Source organism: Rhinoderma darwinii, chromosome 4, assembly GCF_050947455.1.
Source record: "Rhinoderma darwinii isolate aRhiDar2 chromosome 4, aRhiDar2.hap1, whole genome shotgun sequence".
NCBI classification, from domain to species: domain Eukaryota; kingdom Metazoa; phylum Chordata; class Amphibia; order Anura; family Rhinodermatidae; genus Rhinoderma; species Rhinoderma darwinii.
This window is the reverse complement of record NC_134690.1, coordinates 96521504-96540200: the sequence shown is the minus strand read 5'-3', so window position 1 is coordinate 96540200 and position 18697 is coordinate 96521504. Positions and strand designations below refer to the sequence as shown.

Here is an 18697-nt window from a genome sequence, read left to right as displayed (position 1 = left end):
GCGGAAGATGCTGGATTGTAATAATAATTAAAAAAAAAAATAATTGTAGCAATTGGATATCCCGACCTTGCTGCTGCAGAGGTAAAACTATATAGATAAGTAGGAAAGCTTACAGATAAAGTGATAATTGGCTGCAATAAAGTACACCCTACATCTGTGAACTTCTACGCCTGTTATAATAAATTTTAATACAATCCGCAGAACGATCTGCTGTCAGTTTTAAGCTTCTGTCTGTTAACCAAATGTCCGTGTTGAATCTGTATGCACCTTTCATTTATTGGATGTGAAGCCTGACCACACAGGGCAAAGTTTCCAGTCATTTTAGATCGCAATATACTGTGTAACCTTCGGCCAACCATAATTGCTGATAATTATCCTATGGAAATTAACAAAGTATTGATCGTAAGGGAAAATGTGGTCAAAGGAAACCTTTATGAAAAGGCGTCTACTACATGCACTCCGAGCTCATACTAAGGTCAGAAGTGATCTGGCCACTTAACCTGAGAAATAAACGGTTCAATCTCTAAACAACGCAATTGTTTTTTGTTTTTTTTTTACCCTATGCTTCATAGTTGATGATGATAACAATGGAAAATAGTTTAGTCCCCTTGTTCATCTTTAGAAGTTTCACATCCAGGATGTTCAATGTGCCACACTTGAAACCGTTATCATTTCAAGGGCAAGTTCTAATATATATTGCCAGAATTCGACACCTATGTGTGTCTAGATAAAATGTACACTGGCTATAAATGTTGTGGGATATCCCGACATACAGGACAATTGGATCGATGTTTCGCTGGGCCAAAAAGTAAATGTCAGGAATTATTTATAATGGTTGGTCATCGTGGTCTACACAACACACCTATTGGTCTGTAGGCTCCTAGGACCACTATTGGAATACCAAAGTACATGCTATATATATATATATATATATATATATATATATATATATATATATATATATAGCAATATATTGGTTGGCAGCAGATTGTATACATTACAGGACTGATGTGAGAAACTAGACTGCACTCTAATGTGTATTTTCTCTTTTAGATTGTCATGTACATGGGTCAAGCTTCTAAAGATCTTCTAAAGTGGCCTCGTCCTTCCTGTCCACCTGTAGTAAGGCTTGAAACTAGAGTAGAAGCTGAATATGGCATGCCGTCAACACACGCTATTGCTGCCACTGCAATCTCTTTCACTTTCTTGTTGGCCGCCATGGAACGATATCAGGTTGGAGACTGTTTCACAATTATTTGAACTTGGATTTATTTCTACAGTGAAGGAAAAAAAAAAAGGAAAACCTTAACCGATAGATAATCCATAAAAAGTGAATCACCTCTTTGGAAGAATGTGTTCAAAAATATTAGGAAATTTTGTTAGTTGCTATTGGAGTGTTCTGATAAGCAGGACTGCCATATAAATAAGGGTAAATCAACACAGGACGGAAGAATCCACTGAAATATGCCTGCAGATTTCATCACAAAAGTGGCAAATCCGCATGTGTAACATGCAGATTTTACTGCGGAATTTCTTGCGGATTTCTTGCAGAGTTATTTTCGCGATGAAAATCTGCAACATGCTGTGGATTTTAAAATCGACACCGCAGGTCAACTTCTGCTGCGTGTGGGAGTCGTTAAAATGTCGTCCACTTTACTGCGAGCGTAATACACTGCAGATTTTCCTCCTGTAAATCAGGATGAAAAATCTACAGCGTATCTGCCATCTGTGAACATAACCTTAAGCAGGGCATACACATAAGATAATTGTCGGACGATTTTGGCCTTTTCAACCGACTATCGCTTTAAAATTATACGCGATGGTTTGCGATGGCAGACGGTCTGTCAAAAATTTGATTGGTCAGGTTGAATTTTTTTTTTAGCCGTGGTCGGCTGAAAATACAAGTGTATGGCATGATCGGACGATAACGCGCCATTTTGTGCAAAGCCCAGTTTTAAGTTTTGTTTTTTTTCCATTTCTGGCAGTTTAGTTACATTCTGGCACATTGTTGGTGGGATCGTTCGTACAAACGATTCCATGGACGATCATCCGCATTCTGGACGACCAATATCCTGTGTGTATGGTTGGCTTTACAGGTTCCCATGGCTTCCCTTGGGAACTGGCAGACTACATAACAGTCTATAGCTCTGAATGAGATCCAGACAATAGATGGATGGAACTTACTATGTGGTCACACTTGGCTGCAACCATTCATAGGGTGTAATATCTGTGAAACTAGAAATGCCAATAAAATCAAGAACTGGGGTGCCTGGTGAAAAAATGGCTGCCCTGATCACTTGGCTGTCTCCATATCTCCCATTGACTCTAATGGAGGGTAACTGCGCATGTGATCCACATCTCTACTAGGAATAGGGACTGGGCACCAAAGGGGTCCAAATGGTGTAACACTCCACCAATCATAAGTCTTGTGAAAACCCCCTTAACCCCTTCCTGCATTTGGACGTAGTATTACGTTATAATTGCTGTGTTCTTACCGTAATAGTATGTCCATTGGGTGTAATGGGCACAGAAGCTGTGTCCGTGCCATCAGAGGCAGGTGCCAGCTGTAATACAAAACCAAAAAGTGCTTTTATTATGCAGAAAGTACCACAACATAAAAAAAACCCTATACATATTTAGTATTTTCTGAAATCATATGACCCATAGAATAAAGTTAGCACAGTATTTATGCCAGATGGTGAACGGTGAATTTTTTCTTTAATAAATGCAGGATTAGTGTTCTTTCCACTCACCCCCCCCCCCCTTTCAAAAATAAAAAGTTGATAAAATTGAATCCACAAATTAAACGTACCACAAAAGGGTGGCATTGGAAAATTCAGCTAGTCCCACAAAAAACAAGCCCTTGTAAAGCTACATTGATGAAAAAATAATGGCTCTCGGAATGGGGTGATGCAAAAACGAAAGAATTCCGGTCGTCCTTTTAAGGCAAAAATTTATCATGAAAATCATTTAATACCTATCCAGAGGAGAAGTTGATAAATGTCAGATTGGTCAGGTTCTGACCGCTATCGCTCCGATCACAAGAATGGGATCACAGAGTGCCATATTTGATTGGTGCGGGACTGCACATGCATGGCAACTGCTCCATTTACTTTTATGGGGCAGCCTTTATTATGTAGTTCAAATGCTAAGCAATAGCTAATTTTTTCTAAACCCATTCCCTGTGACTGTGAAATTGAATTCCAATATATTTTTTGCATGGTTATTTGCAGTGTTTTTTTTTTTTGTTTTTTTTTGTATTTACATTTTGTTATTTATATCATTTAGAGTATAGTATAAATGTAGATATAAGCAGCTATTGATTTAAGTCTATTAAGTGTGATGCTGACTGCGCTAATGCTGACTGTTTGGCCTTCAGTTTAGTTCAGAGATTTACTCAGCAGGAGTATTTTTAAAAATTTATATTCATTTCATGGGAAAATTAGACCAGGTATCTAAAGGTCAAATATGGATTCATCAGGTGTTGAATGAAGCTGGCCATACACTAGTGATTTTAGAATACCAAGTGGTAAATAATTCCATATGTCACGTTGAATGTCATCGGCAATGCACAGATCAATGTCTACGTTATTATGTTTACTGGATGGAAGCAGAGAATGTTGATTAGTTCACAACAGTTGGCAGATGCCCACTGGTGCTGGTCTGACGTTTCTTATGAATAGCTTTCCAACGATGCCAATGACTGCACCTTACAACAACCAAAAAAATCAAGACATCAAATTGATTTATCGACTGCTATCTGCCTTCAGCCATGTCAAAACTTGATCTAAATTGGCCTTTACAGCTATCTAAAATCACTTGTGTATGGGCAGCTTATTGGAGAAGTGAGATTGTTTATGGTACGTGTACACACACACTACTGAAGTGAATGATTGGCTTTCCCTGGGATATGTCCAAACTTTCATTGAGAATAGAGCACTGGCTAGAAAGTGCTGTTCGATATGGTCCACCAAATTTGAGATTCACAGGGAATCGGAGCAGCGGCGAGACATAAACTCGTGCCCAAAAACGAAGAATTCACCCCCATACTGCCTTTCCCCCTTAAAGGCCACAGTATTGGAGAACGCTATATAATCTATCTAACAGGATTTGTCCAAAGGCCATGATTATAAGGTTATTATGTATATTGTTTTGTTATAATGTTTATTTCTTACATCTGAGAATATACGTAATTATAATTTTTTTTAACAAATGCTAAGAATACACAGATCAACTTTTAATAAGGGAAGTACTATCAGAATTTTTTAAGTATTCACCATTTGAAATGTTTCTAGGAACAGAGCTATTATAAAGTTTGTCGTACATGGAGCAATTTTCTTTCAAATTATTTTTTTTTTTTAGTTATCTGAATTAGTGCATTATCATATTTTAATTGAGTAATTTTTGCAGCAATCTGTTTCTTTTCACATCCATTGAAATAATTTTCTGACTTCTCTTTAATATTTGTTTGGAAAGAATAACCCTATGTATGGCCAGCTTTTCTGAGACTGTCAATGAGAGTAAGATGTGTATGGTAAATATGGTGAATGTAACTTTGTCATCTTTCTGCAGTTCCCAATTGTGCTTGGATTTGTTGCTGCTCTTTGCCTTTCTACCTTGGTGTCCCTCAGTCGGCTGTATACAGGAATGCACACAGTGCTGGTGAGTTGTTAGCCGTAGGATGACTGTTCCATACACGGGTACATATGGACTTCTGAAAAATCATACTATGACCATGAATACATGGAGCAGTGAACAGAAAACATTTTTGGACCAGCATCCACCTTTTAGTCCTTTTTTGAGTAGCGTGTTCCCCAATACAATGCAGTGGGGAATGTTCCACTCTAAGCATTGGGAAAACTCCAATGGGAATACAAAAACTAAAGCAGAACTTCCAGATTTCTACCTTCTGAATCTCACTAAACTGAAAACTACCATGCAAAACCAAAATCATACCTGTCCTTCAAGCTGCTCTACATCAAGAGCAAAAGTTTCTTTATCCGGCGGGTAAAGCTGTTTTATTGACAAAATTAGTTTATGACTCTATAAAAATGAGCAAAATTGTGGACTATACAGGCGACATTTATCAATGCAGGAAGTAAGAGGCTTTAGGCTGCACAGTCACATTTAACAGCTTGTAAATGATTCTTTTGTGGGTTTATTATCGCAGAACTACTAGCCCAAAGACATGTTCGTTCCATTTTGGCAACGTGGTAAACCTAGATGAACAAGTAAAGTTTCTGCTCCCCCTTAATTCCATATTCTGAGATACTAATTATCAGCTATATGGCTGTAGCACCATCGTAATCCTTATTCCATCTCCACCATCTCCAATGAGGCTCGAGGTTGAGAATTCGGTATTGATCAAGTTTCTGAGACAAAGTAAACTTGTCATCCTGTTCCTCCAACTATTTCATGATGACTTGAACCTTGTCGCTTGTATGTTGTTTTGCTGTATGTATCCATTGGTAAAAATGTTTGGCTGCAGATCTCAAATGACCAAGTGTTAAGTTGGCCAGTTGAGACGACCGCTATCTCCCGTCTCCCCAATAAATATTCACACTTGTATCGGTCAAGCATGTCTGTCTGTTTATTTTAATAGGAAGAGGGAGTTATTGAAGCAGAAAAAAATCTAACTGGCTTGATCCCTTTCTCCTCCAGTGACCGACTGTTACCCAATCCCACGGAAATCAATGGTTTTGGCCATCAGTAATTTAATAACTTCGCCTAGATGTGGGGAAAGTTGTCTAGTTGCTCTTTGCTCTGGCCAATGGAAGAGGGTCCTTTTTAAACCCTTATTTTTTTTTAAAACGGCTTGTCAATCAGCGCTCATTTACTCCATGCAAACAGAGCAATGATCAGGAGTATGAGGACAAATTGTTTGTCCCCATAGATTTGCATCTTGTCAGCAGGACATCCCCACACAGGGAGATGTGCTGCCACCTAGCGACCATTTTTTTTGGGCTGCATAAAAGATCTGATCAGCTGATGGACGAGTGTTTCCGTGTTCATCGGCTGATTGCTGCCTAGTTTACACAGGGCAATCGTCGTGAAGGAACGTTCGTATGGGTGCTTGTTTACCTGATCATTTACTTGTCTATCTCCCCAACTTGGCTGTCTACGAAAATGGATATCAACCTGTTACTTACTTATTAGTAGCCACAATTGGTAAATAAGCATTGTGTTTTATAAAAAAAATTATAATAATGGAAGTTTATATCAACATGATTTTGCCATTTATTCCCGATGGTGTTAAATGGGATTGACCTAGTAAAGTTAATCCGGCCATAGTCAACTTTAAGATGTGTGACAACTGTCTGTCTATGTTCTTGACCCTATTGATTCTCTTTTAAATTCTGGTGATTTGCTAACAGTCCTCTTCCATATCTCAATACTTCTTTAGTGTCCCTTGTCTATTGCCCTTTTTAAAGCCCTGGGCAAGAGAAGCACATAATGAGTGTACCATGGATATTTCAATGGAAATGATTACTCAGAGAGGAACAATGGCATTCATTGGTCCCTTCACAGCAGGGGGGCTGGGTAAAATAGTAAAATCCAGTGATTTGCTGCCTTTTCCAGCAGGGAACGGATTAAACTTCAGAGACCCATATATTACCATAGTTCGTGTGGCTACCAGGCAATTGGAAACTGTCAATAAGTCTTGAAAGCAATGCTGGTGGAGTTATATAAAGGATTTTTAAGAAGGAATCATGTGAAGGTCTCGTGAGATCGTTTCCATGAAATCCAAGCTTTGAAATTCAGATGGGAATGCTTCCTAGAATTACAGTATTGTTATAATGTCAACTACTAGACTGCGTGTCAAAGGACAAGCCCAATGTGAGTTGTGAGGAGGTTCACTGTGAAATCATGTCGCTGTATCTAGATGCTTTATCATTCCTACACATTCGCTGCAGCATTAAAACCCGCTCTCTAGTTCTAGAATACAATATAATATGCAAACTGCTTACATTACCAAAAAGAAAACATTTATCCGAAAAAAGTCTAGTTAGTAACAATGTAGTATTAAGCAACCCTAATTCTTTAAAAACATTCCCTCCCACCTAACCCTTCAAAAAGTCACCCGTAAATATAATATCTAAATGAAGAAAAAGGAAAGAGGAGGACAACGGCGCTCCTCTAAGGTAATATTGTAAGGAACGGGGGGGGACGACGACAGTGAGAGCAGAGAGGTGAGCTGGTAACGCTCACCTGGCAGTGTTGTGCAAGGATAGGCGCAACACTACTGCTTAGCGTGGAAACAAATGTTGCTGAGGATTGTTGTTGGTGTCGGCTGCCACTCGCTGCTATCTCACGGGAGAAAAATCTGTTCCTGGGGAGATCGAACTCAGGATATGGAGAAGAAAAATTCTGTGTCCCGAATAGGCAACTTTTCTTCTCCACCTCCTGTACCCATAAATATAAGTCCTTGAATTTTCATATACTGACAAATTAATATTTTTCTTAGGCCTCATGCACAAGACCACATTGGTTTTGCAGTCCGCAAAACCACGGGTCCGTTGCGGTCCATCGAACCGCAGAAAACCTCTGTTATATCTGGACTCGCGGATCCACAACAATTCACCAGTATTGGTGATTCTGCAAATCCGGACCGTAAGATGACAAGTCCAGAGTTTTTGTGCTGCGGATTTGCGGGCCCCACATGGATCCATGTAAACCACGGTGGTGTGCATGGGGCCATAGAAATGAATGGGTCCGCAATTTATCCACAAATATGCGGAGAAATTGCAGGCGCAAAAGCACGGTCGTGTGCATGAGGCCTTAGTTGGTTCTGTTGTAGTTCCTACAGGGGGTGTTACCCAACTTTCCAGACTGAATGTGAAATCGTCCTAATTACAAAATGATGTAAGAATGAAGGATGTGTTGCTAAAGTTGCGTGGTGTCCCTAGGAGTCTGTATTATGGACTGTAGGCACTTCATGTGCTGACATTTGGTGACTATGAGTGGCGTATTATGGATATGTAATAGACATGTGCATGAGCCTTAAGACCTTTTTCACCATACAGCAGACACGGGTGTCCCATGGAGTCATATGACAGCGTATTATGGAGCTGTAGACTTGCCCTGTGGCGCCATTGGGTGCCGTGTTCTTCTCAAAAAGCAATACTTCTAGGCAAAAATACCTCTCATATGAATGCCATATATATCCATCTATAAAAAAAAAACTAAAAAAAACTCCTTATGCCTCTGTATAAAATTGTCACCATATCACTCCATGGGTGCTGAATTATGAATCTGTGTTGTTCGGATCCGTCTTTGAATAGTGTGCAGAGGCCTAAGGCTGATTTGCCATTCCGTTTTAGGGAGCTGGGTCCCGACACTCGGGTGAGCATGTAATTCTAGGTCTGACAAGTTTTTTGTTTTTTTTTAAACAACTTAAAGGTGGACAACACAATGACTGTCATTTATTGATATTAAATGAGCAATTGCATGTATAAGTTCTAGAAATCTAGTCTCCTGTATGTGCCTAAAGCCAATATTAAAAATTCATAATCGGCTGTTGAGTCATGATAATGTTAAGGTCTTGTCCACACGTAACGGCTTTTCACAGCATTTACACATCAGCTCGCAGACAATCCGCTGTGGAAAATCCGCACCATTTCATACGCTTTTTAGGGTATGTTCACACGGCGGGGGTCCGTAACGGCTGAAATTACGGGGATGTTTCAGCCTGAAAACATCCCCGTAATTTCAGCCGTACCGGCATGTGCAGGCGCTTGAACGCCGCGTCAATTACGGCCGTAATTAGCGCTGCTATTCATTGGAGTCAATGAATAGCGGCTCCAATTACGGCCAAAGAAGTGACAGGTCACTTCTTCTACGCGGGCGTCTATTTACGCGCCGTCATTTGACAGCGGCGCGTAAATATACGCCTCGTGTGAACAGACAAACGTCTGCCCATTGCTTTCAATGGGCAGATGTTTGTCAGCGCTATTGAGGCGCTATTTTCGGGCGTAATTCGGGGCAAAAACGCCCGATTTACGTCCATAAATAGGCCGTGTGAACATACCCTTACTTGGTTTTTTTCAAAGGCTGTGTGATGTTGATATTTCTTCTTCCTGTAATTTCATTTCCATCCCCTGTAAGAATTTCTGCAGAATTTCCACATCAGAAAAACGCAGGCAATCCCTTCCCACAACAATAATTGACATGCTGTGGAAATAAAATTACGCACCGCAGGTGAATTTCTGGACGGAATTTTTCTGCAGTGTGTGGGTAACATTTCTTAAATCACACCCACTTTGCTGGTACTGTATTCCGCTGTATATTTTCTGTCTGCAATTCTGGACGGAAAATATGCAGCAATTCCGTTACGTGTGGACAACCCCTTTTGTGTGCGCCTGATCTACAGTCAATACCCTGGTTCGTGGCTACACGCATCTTACCAGGTCATGGAGATTGAGCATATTTTATATAATCTAGTATGCACTACATGGCCATATCAAGACCAAACCAGTTCCTGACGATAAACCAAAGGCCTCCATTATGTGTTAGCACCTTTTATGAGAATCTATAAGAACTATGTATACGGTATGACCCTTCTTCTTTCTGTTTACAGGATGTGATTTGTGGAGCTCTGATCGCCTTGTTATTTCTAGGAGTGACTTTTCCAGTGTGGGATTCAATGGACCATCTGGTTCTGAACAACCCAGTATGTCCTGTATTTGCTGTTATTGCCGGTTTTCTTTTGAGCTACAACTATCCAAGGTTGGATCACTACAGCACTACTCGCGCAGACACCACCGTTATACTGGGTGTGGGAGCTGGGACCTGTGTAGGTATTTGGATCACTAATTCTATAGGACTGACTTATTTCCCTTCTGGAGTTTTTCCGCTCGGCATCCCTCCAGTAACATACCCCATGCTGCTTAAGCAACTATTGAGATTTGTTCTTGGTGTAACGCTTTTGGTGATCACACGGTACCTTGCTAAAACATTGTCTCTCAAAACTCTGGGTTCGTGGTACAAAGTCTCAACAGAAGAAACACTTGTTAGGCAAAGCCTGGAGATTGAGGTGCCCTATAAATTTGTGACTTATGCATCAATAGGTGTGGTTGCCACATCAGCTGTCCCTTGGATTTATAATTTGTTGAACTTATAAGAGAAGTCTGAAACCAATGTGGAGGATGATTTAGTCAAGTGTCCAGTACTGTTTCTAAAATTTGGTTGTGTTCTAGAAACACAAATTTGGATAATGGACAACTCGCTTTTGAGATCCCACTAATGCAAGAGGGTCAAACACTATTTATATGAGATGACTTAATGGACGCTACCAAACTCCATTACTTCTCTTCTTCATGGACAATAAGATTGGACTGGCGTATGGTGCCAAGAAAACCACTTTGGCTGAAAAAAAGAATACCTGTCCATTTCCGACACTTTAAGGCAAACGTATGTCAGATCTAGATTCCCTTCCTAGAAAAAAACAAAAGGGAGTAAGCAAATAGGATGAATGTTTTGTATGCACAAAGTGAACGTTTACAGTATTTATACTGCACTAATTTTGTATTGTCTGACTGATGCCGTATCATTGATGTAATGTGCGGCTTATGAAGCAGCAGTATATGGTTTTTGTGTCTGTCTATTATGGTCTTAAGTCTGATTGAATGTACCTGGAGCAGCGTATTAACCTAGGGCTTGAAAGTAATCAAACTAGGGTGACTGTACACATGACCCAGATCCAGATGGTGAGTTGTATGTCTACACCATACCTGCTCTAATAAAGTTATTATGAGATTTCTGGTTGTAAATTTATTAAATGTGGAAAAATGGTATTGGTTCATAAAGTTCTCACTGTAATATACATGGTTATAGGAGAGGGAGCCCAGACATGCTGCAGCGATATCTATACGTGTGACTCTCCGGACGAAGCTTCATCCCTTTTATTTCTAAGGAGTAAAGAGCTGTTCTGAGAGCAATACATAGGGACATGGCTGCAGAATATCTGGGCTTCCCAGAGTGGCCAAGAACCAAATCCACCACAAGGTGGGTGCCCAGACAGAGTTTGAGATAGTCGGAGTTTGAGATTTCTTGTCAATTCTTGTAACGGACCTACAGTAATGTGTAAGATAATCCTTACTCGATTTTGTATCTTCAAATAAAGCCACATTTACATGCCTGTATTCTCCCATCCAATCCAAATCTGAATATTTTTTGTCCAAAACAGGTGCAGATCCCATTGCAGAGTAGTAGGCAGACCTCTTAAATTGGTTCTGCTTGAGCTTTCTTTACATGGATCCTACGTGGACCATATACAGCCATGTGAATACAGTCAAACTATGTAAATGTTATAGTCCTACAATTCAGTCTGCTTTTGTCCTGTGGCCCAAGTAGTCCACCTGGAATGCTGTAGATGTACAGTAGTAGTCCATACCTGCATTGGGAATAGATAACAGTGGTATGGTCACTATAGTTCCTACACAGGGACCTAATCAAGAGCTAAGGTGGCTTATTACAACTGCTGTAGCCGAAGCACAATGTGTACAACCCTTACAAGATATGTTCACATTGGTTTACAGATAGAACTTATCAACATAAAAAGCTAGCTTGCTTTGTAAACACATTGCATAACTTACATCGCATAACATACAGATACGGAGCTGCATTCACAATTGTGCTGGTCCTCATTGGTCGGACAAACCCTTGTTTAGCTGAGCTCCTATAATGCAGGGGGACAGTCCATTTTTTCTCTCCATCGGATGGTCTAAAGCTTTCACCTTCCAGAATCACAAGGGCAAACTCTGGGCAGACACTGAAGAAACAGAGCATTCTGGGAGATTTCAGTACTGAAGCCTGCAGAATTGTGAATGCAACTCAGGATAAGCACAAGATAAGCATACAATGTATACGTGTGTGTGTGTGTGTGTGTGTGTGTGTGTGTGTGTGTATATGTATGTATATATATATATATATATAAGCATTTGCAAAGTCTTCAGACCCTTTCACTTTTTGTTATGTTGCGGTCTTGTGCTAAAATAAGGAACCAACTTTTTCCCCCATCATTCTGCACTCATGACAGTGAAAACAGAATTTTAGAAGCCTCTGCAAATTTAGTAAACAAGAAAAACTACAATTTTGAATGGACATAATTATTCAGACCCTTTGCTATGACACTGCCTCCCATTTTTCTAGATAATCTTTGAAATGATTCTACACCTTGATTGGAGTCCATCTGTGGTAAATTAATTTGATTGGATGTGATTTGGAAAGAGACACCCCTGTCCATATAAGGTATCACAGCTGACAATGCATATCCGAGCATAAAACCAAGCCATGGGGAGGAAAGCACTGCCTGTAGAGCTCAGAGACAGGATTGTGTGGAGGCACAGGTCTGGAGAAGGGTACGAGCAAATTTCTGCTGCGCTGAGGGTATGTTCACACGATGAGAGGCATTTACGTGTGAAAAGACAGACTGTTAACAGCTGCCTCGTTTCACACGTACATGCTCCTCCTCGCATTTTGCGAGCCGTCTGAGACGCTCGTAAATCTTGAGATGTGCTTCATTGACTTCAATGAAGAACAGCTCAAATTACGTGGCAAAGAAGTGTCCTGCACTTCTTTGCCGAGGCAGTCCATTTACGCGTCGTCGTTTGACAGCTGTCAAACGACGACGCGTAAATTACAGGTCGTCTGCACAATACATCGGCAAACCCATTCAAATGAATGGGCAGATGTTTGCCGACGTATTGTAGCCCTATTTTCAGGTGTAAAATGAGGCATAATACGCCTCGTTTACGCCTGAAAAAAAGGTTGTGTGAACCCAGCCTGAAAGTTCCCAAGAGCACACTGGTCTCCATAATTCTTAAATGGAAGGAGTTTGAAAGAACCAGGACTCTTCCTAGAGCTCCTCAAACAAAGTAATTGGGGGAGAAGGACCTTAGTAAGAGAGGTCACTAAGAACCCAGTGGTCACTCTGGCTGAGCTCCAAAGATCCTGTAAGCAGATGGGAGAAACTTCCAGAAGGTCAACCATCACTGCAGGACTCCACCAATCTGGGCTTTGTGGCAGAGTGGCCAGAAAGAAGTCACTCCTCCGTAGAAAACACATGAAAGCTGCCTGGAGATTACAAAAAGTGGCTAAAGGACTCAAACTGTGAGAAACAAGATTTGGTGGGCTAATGAAATCTAGATTGAGCTTTTTGGCCTCAATTCTAAGCATCATGTCTGAAGGAAACCAGTCACTGCTCATCACCTGCCCAATACTATCCCTACAGTGAAGCATGGTGGTGGCAGCAGCATGGTGGGGGTGTTTTTCAGTGGCTGGGACAGGAAGACTGGTCAGGGTTGAGGGAGATGAATGAAGCAAAGTAGAGATATTCTTAATGAAAACCCGATCCAGAGTGTTCTGGACCTCAGACTGGGACAAAGGTTCACCATCCAACAAAACAATGACCCTAAGCACACAGCCAAGACACAGGAGTGGCTTAGGGACAATTCTGTGAATGTCCTTGAGTGGCCCAGCCAGAGCCCTGAGAGGAACCCAATCAAACACCTCTGGAGAGACCTGAAAATGATCGTCCACCGACAGTCCCCATCCAATCTGACAGAGCTTGAGAGGTTCTGCAGAGTATAATGTCAGAAAATCCTCAAACCCAGGTGTGCAAATCTTGTGGTGTCATACCCAAGAAGACTGGAGGCTGAAATCCCTGCCAAAGGTGATTCAACTAAGTACTGAGTAAAGAGTCTGAATACTTATGTCAATGCAATATTTACGTTTTTCCTATTAATAGAGGAGCAAAGATTACGAATATTCAGTTTTCACTGTCATTATGGTGTATTTAATACAGAATGAGGGGGAAAACTTTTTCTTTATTTTAGCACAAGGCCTCAACATAAAATGTAAAAAAAAATTGAAATGTCCTGAAGATTTTCTGAATGCAGTGTGTGTGTGTGTGTATATATATATATATATATATATATTTTTTTTTACACTGGACCAACCCTTATAGTATGTTTAGTGGCCCCTTTTAATAATCGCGGATATCGTTCAATAGAAATGCGCTCATCACAAAGTACACATTTGACTGTAACAAACATACTTTATTATCAAGCATTTAATGTCATTTACAGGAATAAATACAATAATTCTTTAGGTCAGGGTTGCTCAACCTCTGTGTACAACTTAACCCTTTTAAGCCTGCAAAACTTCACTAAAGGACACGGGTGGATTTATTACTGTCTGGGTCTAGAAAGTGTTTAAAAAACCCACCATATTTTGTTGAAAATTGGTGCAATTTTGAGGTTTGCTTCTCATTAGAATCTTTATAAAAAAAGGGTCTTAAAAATGGGGTGTAGCTTAGCTGGAAAGGGCATGGCTTAGTTGGAAAGGTAGTGTGGCTTAAAATTCAACAAAAAACTGTAACAGGTAATGCAAGATGCACCAAACTGATCATACAGCAGGCACCAATGTGATAAATTTGGTGCATTTTATGACTGCCTAATCTAAGTCCCCATGCACACGAACGTGCTTTTGCGGCCGCAGTTCCCCCAAAAATCCACAGTAGAATTGCGGCCCCATTCATTTCCACGGTCCGTGCATGGCCCAGGTGCCCAGACCACAGAAAGAACGGGCAAGTCTTATTATGGCCGTGTTATGCAGTCCAGGCTCATAGCAAATAATGGCCGTGGCCATGTGCGCGGCCCGCGATTTGCGGGCGGGTTGCTGGTGACACTCCGCCCCTGGCCGACCCGAAAATCACGGCCGTGCACATGGCTACGGTCGTGTGCATGAGGCCTAAGATTACACTCTCACAATAAGACAGCTATAGTAAAGGTCAGCCTTAATGTGCATTATTTTTGGGGGGGGGATCTCAATTTGAAGGTGTAACTTGTATTCTGTACTAACATATGAATTGATATTTGGAGTAAAAGGTTAACACACAAGTGCCATTTGTAGACTGTAGCCCATGTACTGCAGTGAGAGGAGTCTATCACCAGTCTGGATGTTACTCTGATCCCATTAGAGGATCTTGAACAGTTTAATAGGCTGGCTAGATAAATGCATGTAATATAAACAGGAGACAAGGAATCCCGTTAGCTTCCCCTGGTCACCTCCAAATGAAAGACCTTCAGATCTCCACGAGACAGAGGAGACTGTGCTAAGCCGCAGCTAAATATTTGGCCAAAATAATAATTCCATAGGGGAAACATTTTCCACTGAAGAATCCTATGAACCATTGCTGTCCGTTAAAATCCAGTAATTTATATAAACCTCAAATGTGAAGGAGACCATGGACATGAGATATTTGTTGGGAGCTGCAGACAATCTAATGTTTGTTGGCCATAGATATTAGATCCTACCAAATTTGGTTGTATTTGCCAACAAATTTACCCTCGTCACAAGAAGAACGAGGCGTTAGTCAGATTATATTTCATGTTAGAGTAAAGTGCACTCTGAGACGTCTACACATCATATGGGAATTGCCAGGAAATATCCCAAGCCTCAGAGGAGTATTCCCAGTCTACAGTACATAAACTGGAGAGCACATACATGTCTGAATCTGCCACGGTCCTAGTTATTGTGCCTGCAGGTAAGCGCACCCTGACTGTGTCCTAGATTGTGAATGTGATGACTGAATTGATAATGATGTTCAAACGGTTTGGTTTTGTATATTCCCATCTCTGATTTTTCGTAGCGGATTTTATATCACAAAAATGGCTCCACGTTTATTTCCAGGGCTGAGCACGGTAGAGTCAAATCAAATTTTGTGATGATGTCCGGGTGAAGGACGCCCAGTTTTCCTATGGTTTTGCCATCCGCCAGTATTTCAGCACAGCGACCAGGAAAAAAAGCGGAGTCTAAAAAACAAAACAAGAAAAAAAAAACAGTCTTAAAAGCATTGCACAATATAGAATAAAATACATATCTATTGGGCAGTGAGAAATAACATTAAATGTACCGTAAAATAAACATTTGTCAATTCCTAGGTTGTGTCTGTTTCCAGGAAACACTATGGATGCCATTACAGAAACTCAAGTGGTGGTCGCAACTCAGACTAGTAAATAGAGAATCTGACGTATGATACAGCAATATATCGAGACTATGGAAGACAGATCTGCTCCTCACGACCCGGGGAAGACTGGGTGGCAAATGCTACAGGAACTATGATCGTCATCACAAAACTTTCCCAGAAACAGATCTAGCTTTACTTGACTGAAGACGACTCCGGGACTATTTAATAGGGATTTTTTTATTTAGATTTTTTTTTTTAAGTCCTTATGTGAAATGAAGCAACACAATGCAAGGAAATACTACAGAAAAATATAAAATAAAATAAAAAGCAGCAACAACTAAAATCGCTAGTTATTGAGTAAAATGGGCCATAACAATTACATATTTATGCGGTCGGTAACACAACTTTTGGGGGATAAGGATCTGACCCTATGGATTTCCCATGTCCAATTCCTTGATTTCCCCTGGAAAGGTGTCCGGAAGACATTGATCAGCACCTGCTCCATTCACATATGTACATTCGGCCAACATGTATGTTAATGGGGGTGATGGTGGAACAATCCTATGTTCCATCACTGACTTTAGTGTAAAGCAACCCGCTGAAGCTTATCAGGGAGCTCCACAGGAGCAGCCAGTAATTAGTTAACAGCTCATGGTAATAAAACCGCTCAGTATGAAGCCCCACTATGTGCCGCACTGATACAAGAATCAAACATCAGGAGGACATGTAGAAATAATTGGAGTAAAAAGGAAAGGACATGGTACTATGCAGCCTGACACCAGGCAAGAACTAACTCTAGAAATGATTCTTTTTTGGGGGTATTAGAAGTGTGAAATTGGAGCATCTCGCACAGAGCCGGCAATAGCTGTGAAATGGGCTTAGGATCCACCCGCAATGAAAGGTTTAGGATAATACCAATTCAGCCCGTGGCTCCATTGCTTTGAGAACCTAGAATGATAATTAAGACATTGTTCTAATTACCCAAGAAAAAAAAAAGTGACAGTGTTTCAATTATTGAAGAGACAATCGTAGCACCGTCATCCTGCACACTGGTAGTTACAGATTATATATATATATATATATATATATATATATATATAAACAACTAGCGCGACCTACCAGATGAAGTGAGCCACTCAATAGTCTCATAAACACCCACATTAACCCTTACAGCAAACACAAAAGAATAGCAACTAGCAAATCTGTGCTTAGTCATGTGTGTTAACATCTGGTATCACTATATAGAACCAACGTACGCAAAATACAAACTGCAAACTGTGTGTAAATTTCCCAATCCCCATATAAGCAAAATGTCACATGTGAAATGTTCTGTAAATACCATTTCCACCGGGTGCATTATTAAGGGAGAAAACGTGGAGCTCAACAGCTAGAAAAAAAAGGAATATTGGAATGGCAATGTGTTAGGATCGGTGTGCACGATGTTGATAATCTGGAATACGACGACACATTGGGGCACGTGTGTGTGTGTGTGTGTGTGTGTGTGTGTGTGTGTGTGTGTGTGTGTGTGTGTGTGTGTGTGTGTGTGTGTGTGTATGTGTGTGTGTGTGTGTGTGTATACACACACATACTTTTCTTGGTCTGAACCTTTTTCTCTTTGTAACGTCACTCGTTATGTTGGGGTCATGTGTTAAATGGATAAAATGTTTCACAACGGTCTGCAAATTTGGTGCAGACACTATAAATGGCACATATTAACCCCCTAATACCGTGTGGTTTACCGTATGATATAAATATCATAGCTTTATTAAGAGTTTTGTTATGATTGCAACGATACCAAGTTTTATATTGTTTTTTTATTTTACTACTTTTACACAGTAAAAACACTTTTTCTCCAAAGTCATTTGTTTTTGTGTCGCCATATTTTAAAAGCCATAACTTTTTTTTGCCGACATAGCTGTATGAGGAATTTTTATTGGTACAATTTTGGAGTATACATGACTTTGATCACTTTTTATCACATTGTTTTGAAGGCAGGATGAACAGAAAACAGCAATTCTGACATTGTATTTTTTTTTTTACGGTGTTCACTGTGCAGGTTAAATAATATAATCGTTTTAAAGCTCGTTACAGACGTTGGGGTTGTTACGGAGGCGGCAATACCAAATATGTGTAAAAATAATCTTCATAAATTATTTTGTAAGGGTAAAAAGTGGGTTTTTCATTTGTTTTACTTGGGATTTTTATTTATTTATTATAAACTTTATTACAGGGAACTTACACTATGCGATTATTTCATTACTTTTATAATACACTACAATACTTCTGTATTATTGCCCGGTCAGTGTAAAACATGGCCTAACAGGCATTCACTAGTGGCCGACCTGTGGGTCTTTGTTAGGCCCCCGGCTACCATAAAAACCATCGGCACACCCGCGATCTCACCGTGGGTGTGCCGATGGGCTGAGAGAGGGAGGCCCCTCCCTCTAAAACCACTTGGATGCAGTGCTCGCTATTCAGATCCGCAAAGTGGATAAACAGGCCGGATCGATGCCAATTTCGATCTCGCCCGCTCTAGCAGGTCTGCTCCAAGCCCTCAGCTACCTCCAGTAGCTGAGTAGGGACCTATTACTCCTCCCAGCGGCGCTGTTTTATTCAGATGCAGCGCCGTAAGGAGGCTACTGCATCAGAATAAAGACCCTTCGTGACCAACGTAAAAACACGAACGGTCACTAAGGGGTTAAATGGTTTTATACTAATAAAGTTATG

The 18697-nt window shown here is 40.6% G+C and overlaps 2 protein-coding genes across 2 annotated transcripts in view; one reads left to right on the top strand and one right to left on the bottom strand.

Annotated features, from left to right (window-relative positions):
- SGPP2 (sphingosine-1-phosphate phosphatase 2) overlaps positions 1 to 10755 on the top strand; it is a 59490-nt gene extending 48735 nt beyond the window's left edge. Inside the window, exons 3-5 of the mRNA XM_075863974.1 lie at positions 1054 to 1233; positions 4573 to 4662; positions 9578 to 10755. Coding sequence (XP_075720089.1) covers positions 1054 to 1233; positions 4573 to 4662; positions 9578 to 10120 — 813 coding nt within the window. The 3' untranslated portion in view covers positions 10121 to 10755. The remainder of the gene's footprint in view (positions 1 to 1053; positions 1234 to 4572; positions 4663 to 9577) is intronic.
- Positions 10756 to 14036: 3281 nt separating this feature from the next.
- The window catches only part of FARSB (phenylalanyl-tRNA synthetase subunit beta), a 42149-nt gene continuing 37488 nt past the window's right edge, over positions 14037 to 18697 (bottom strand). The window contains exon 17 of the mRNA XM_075861422.1: positions 14037 to 15815. Within this exon, the coding sequence (XP_075717537.1) occupies positions 15664 to 15815 (152 nt within the window). The 3' untranslated portion in view covers positions 14037 to 15663. The remainder of the gene's footprint in view (positions 15816 to 18697) is intronic.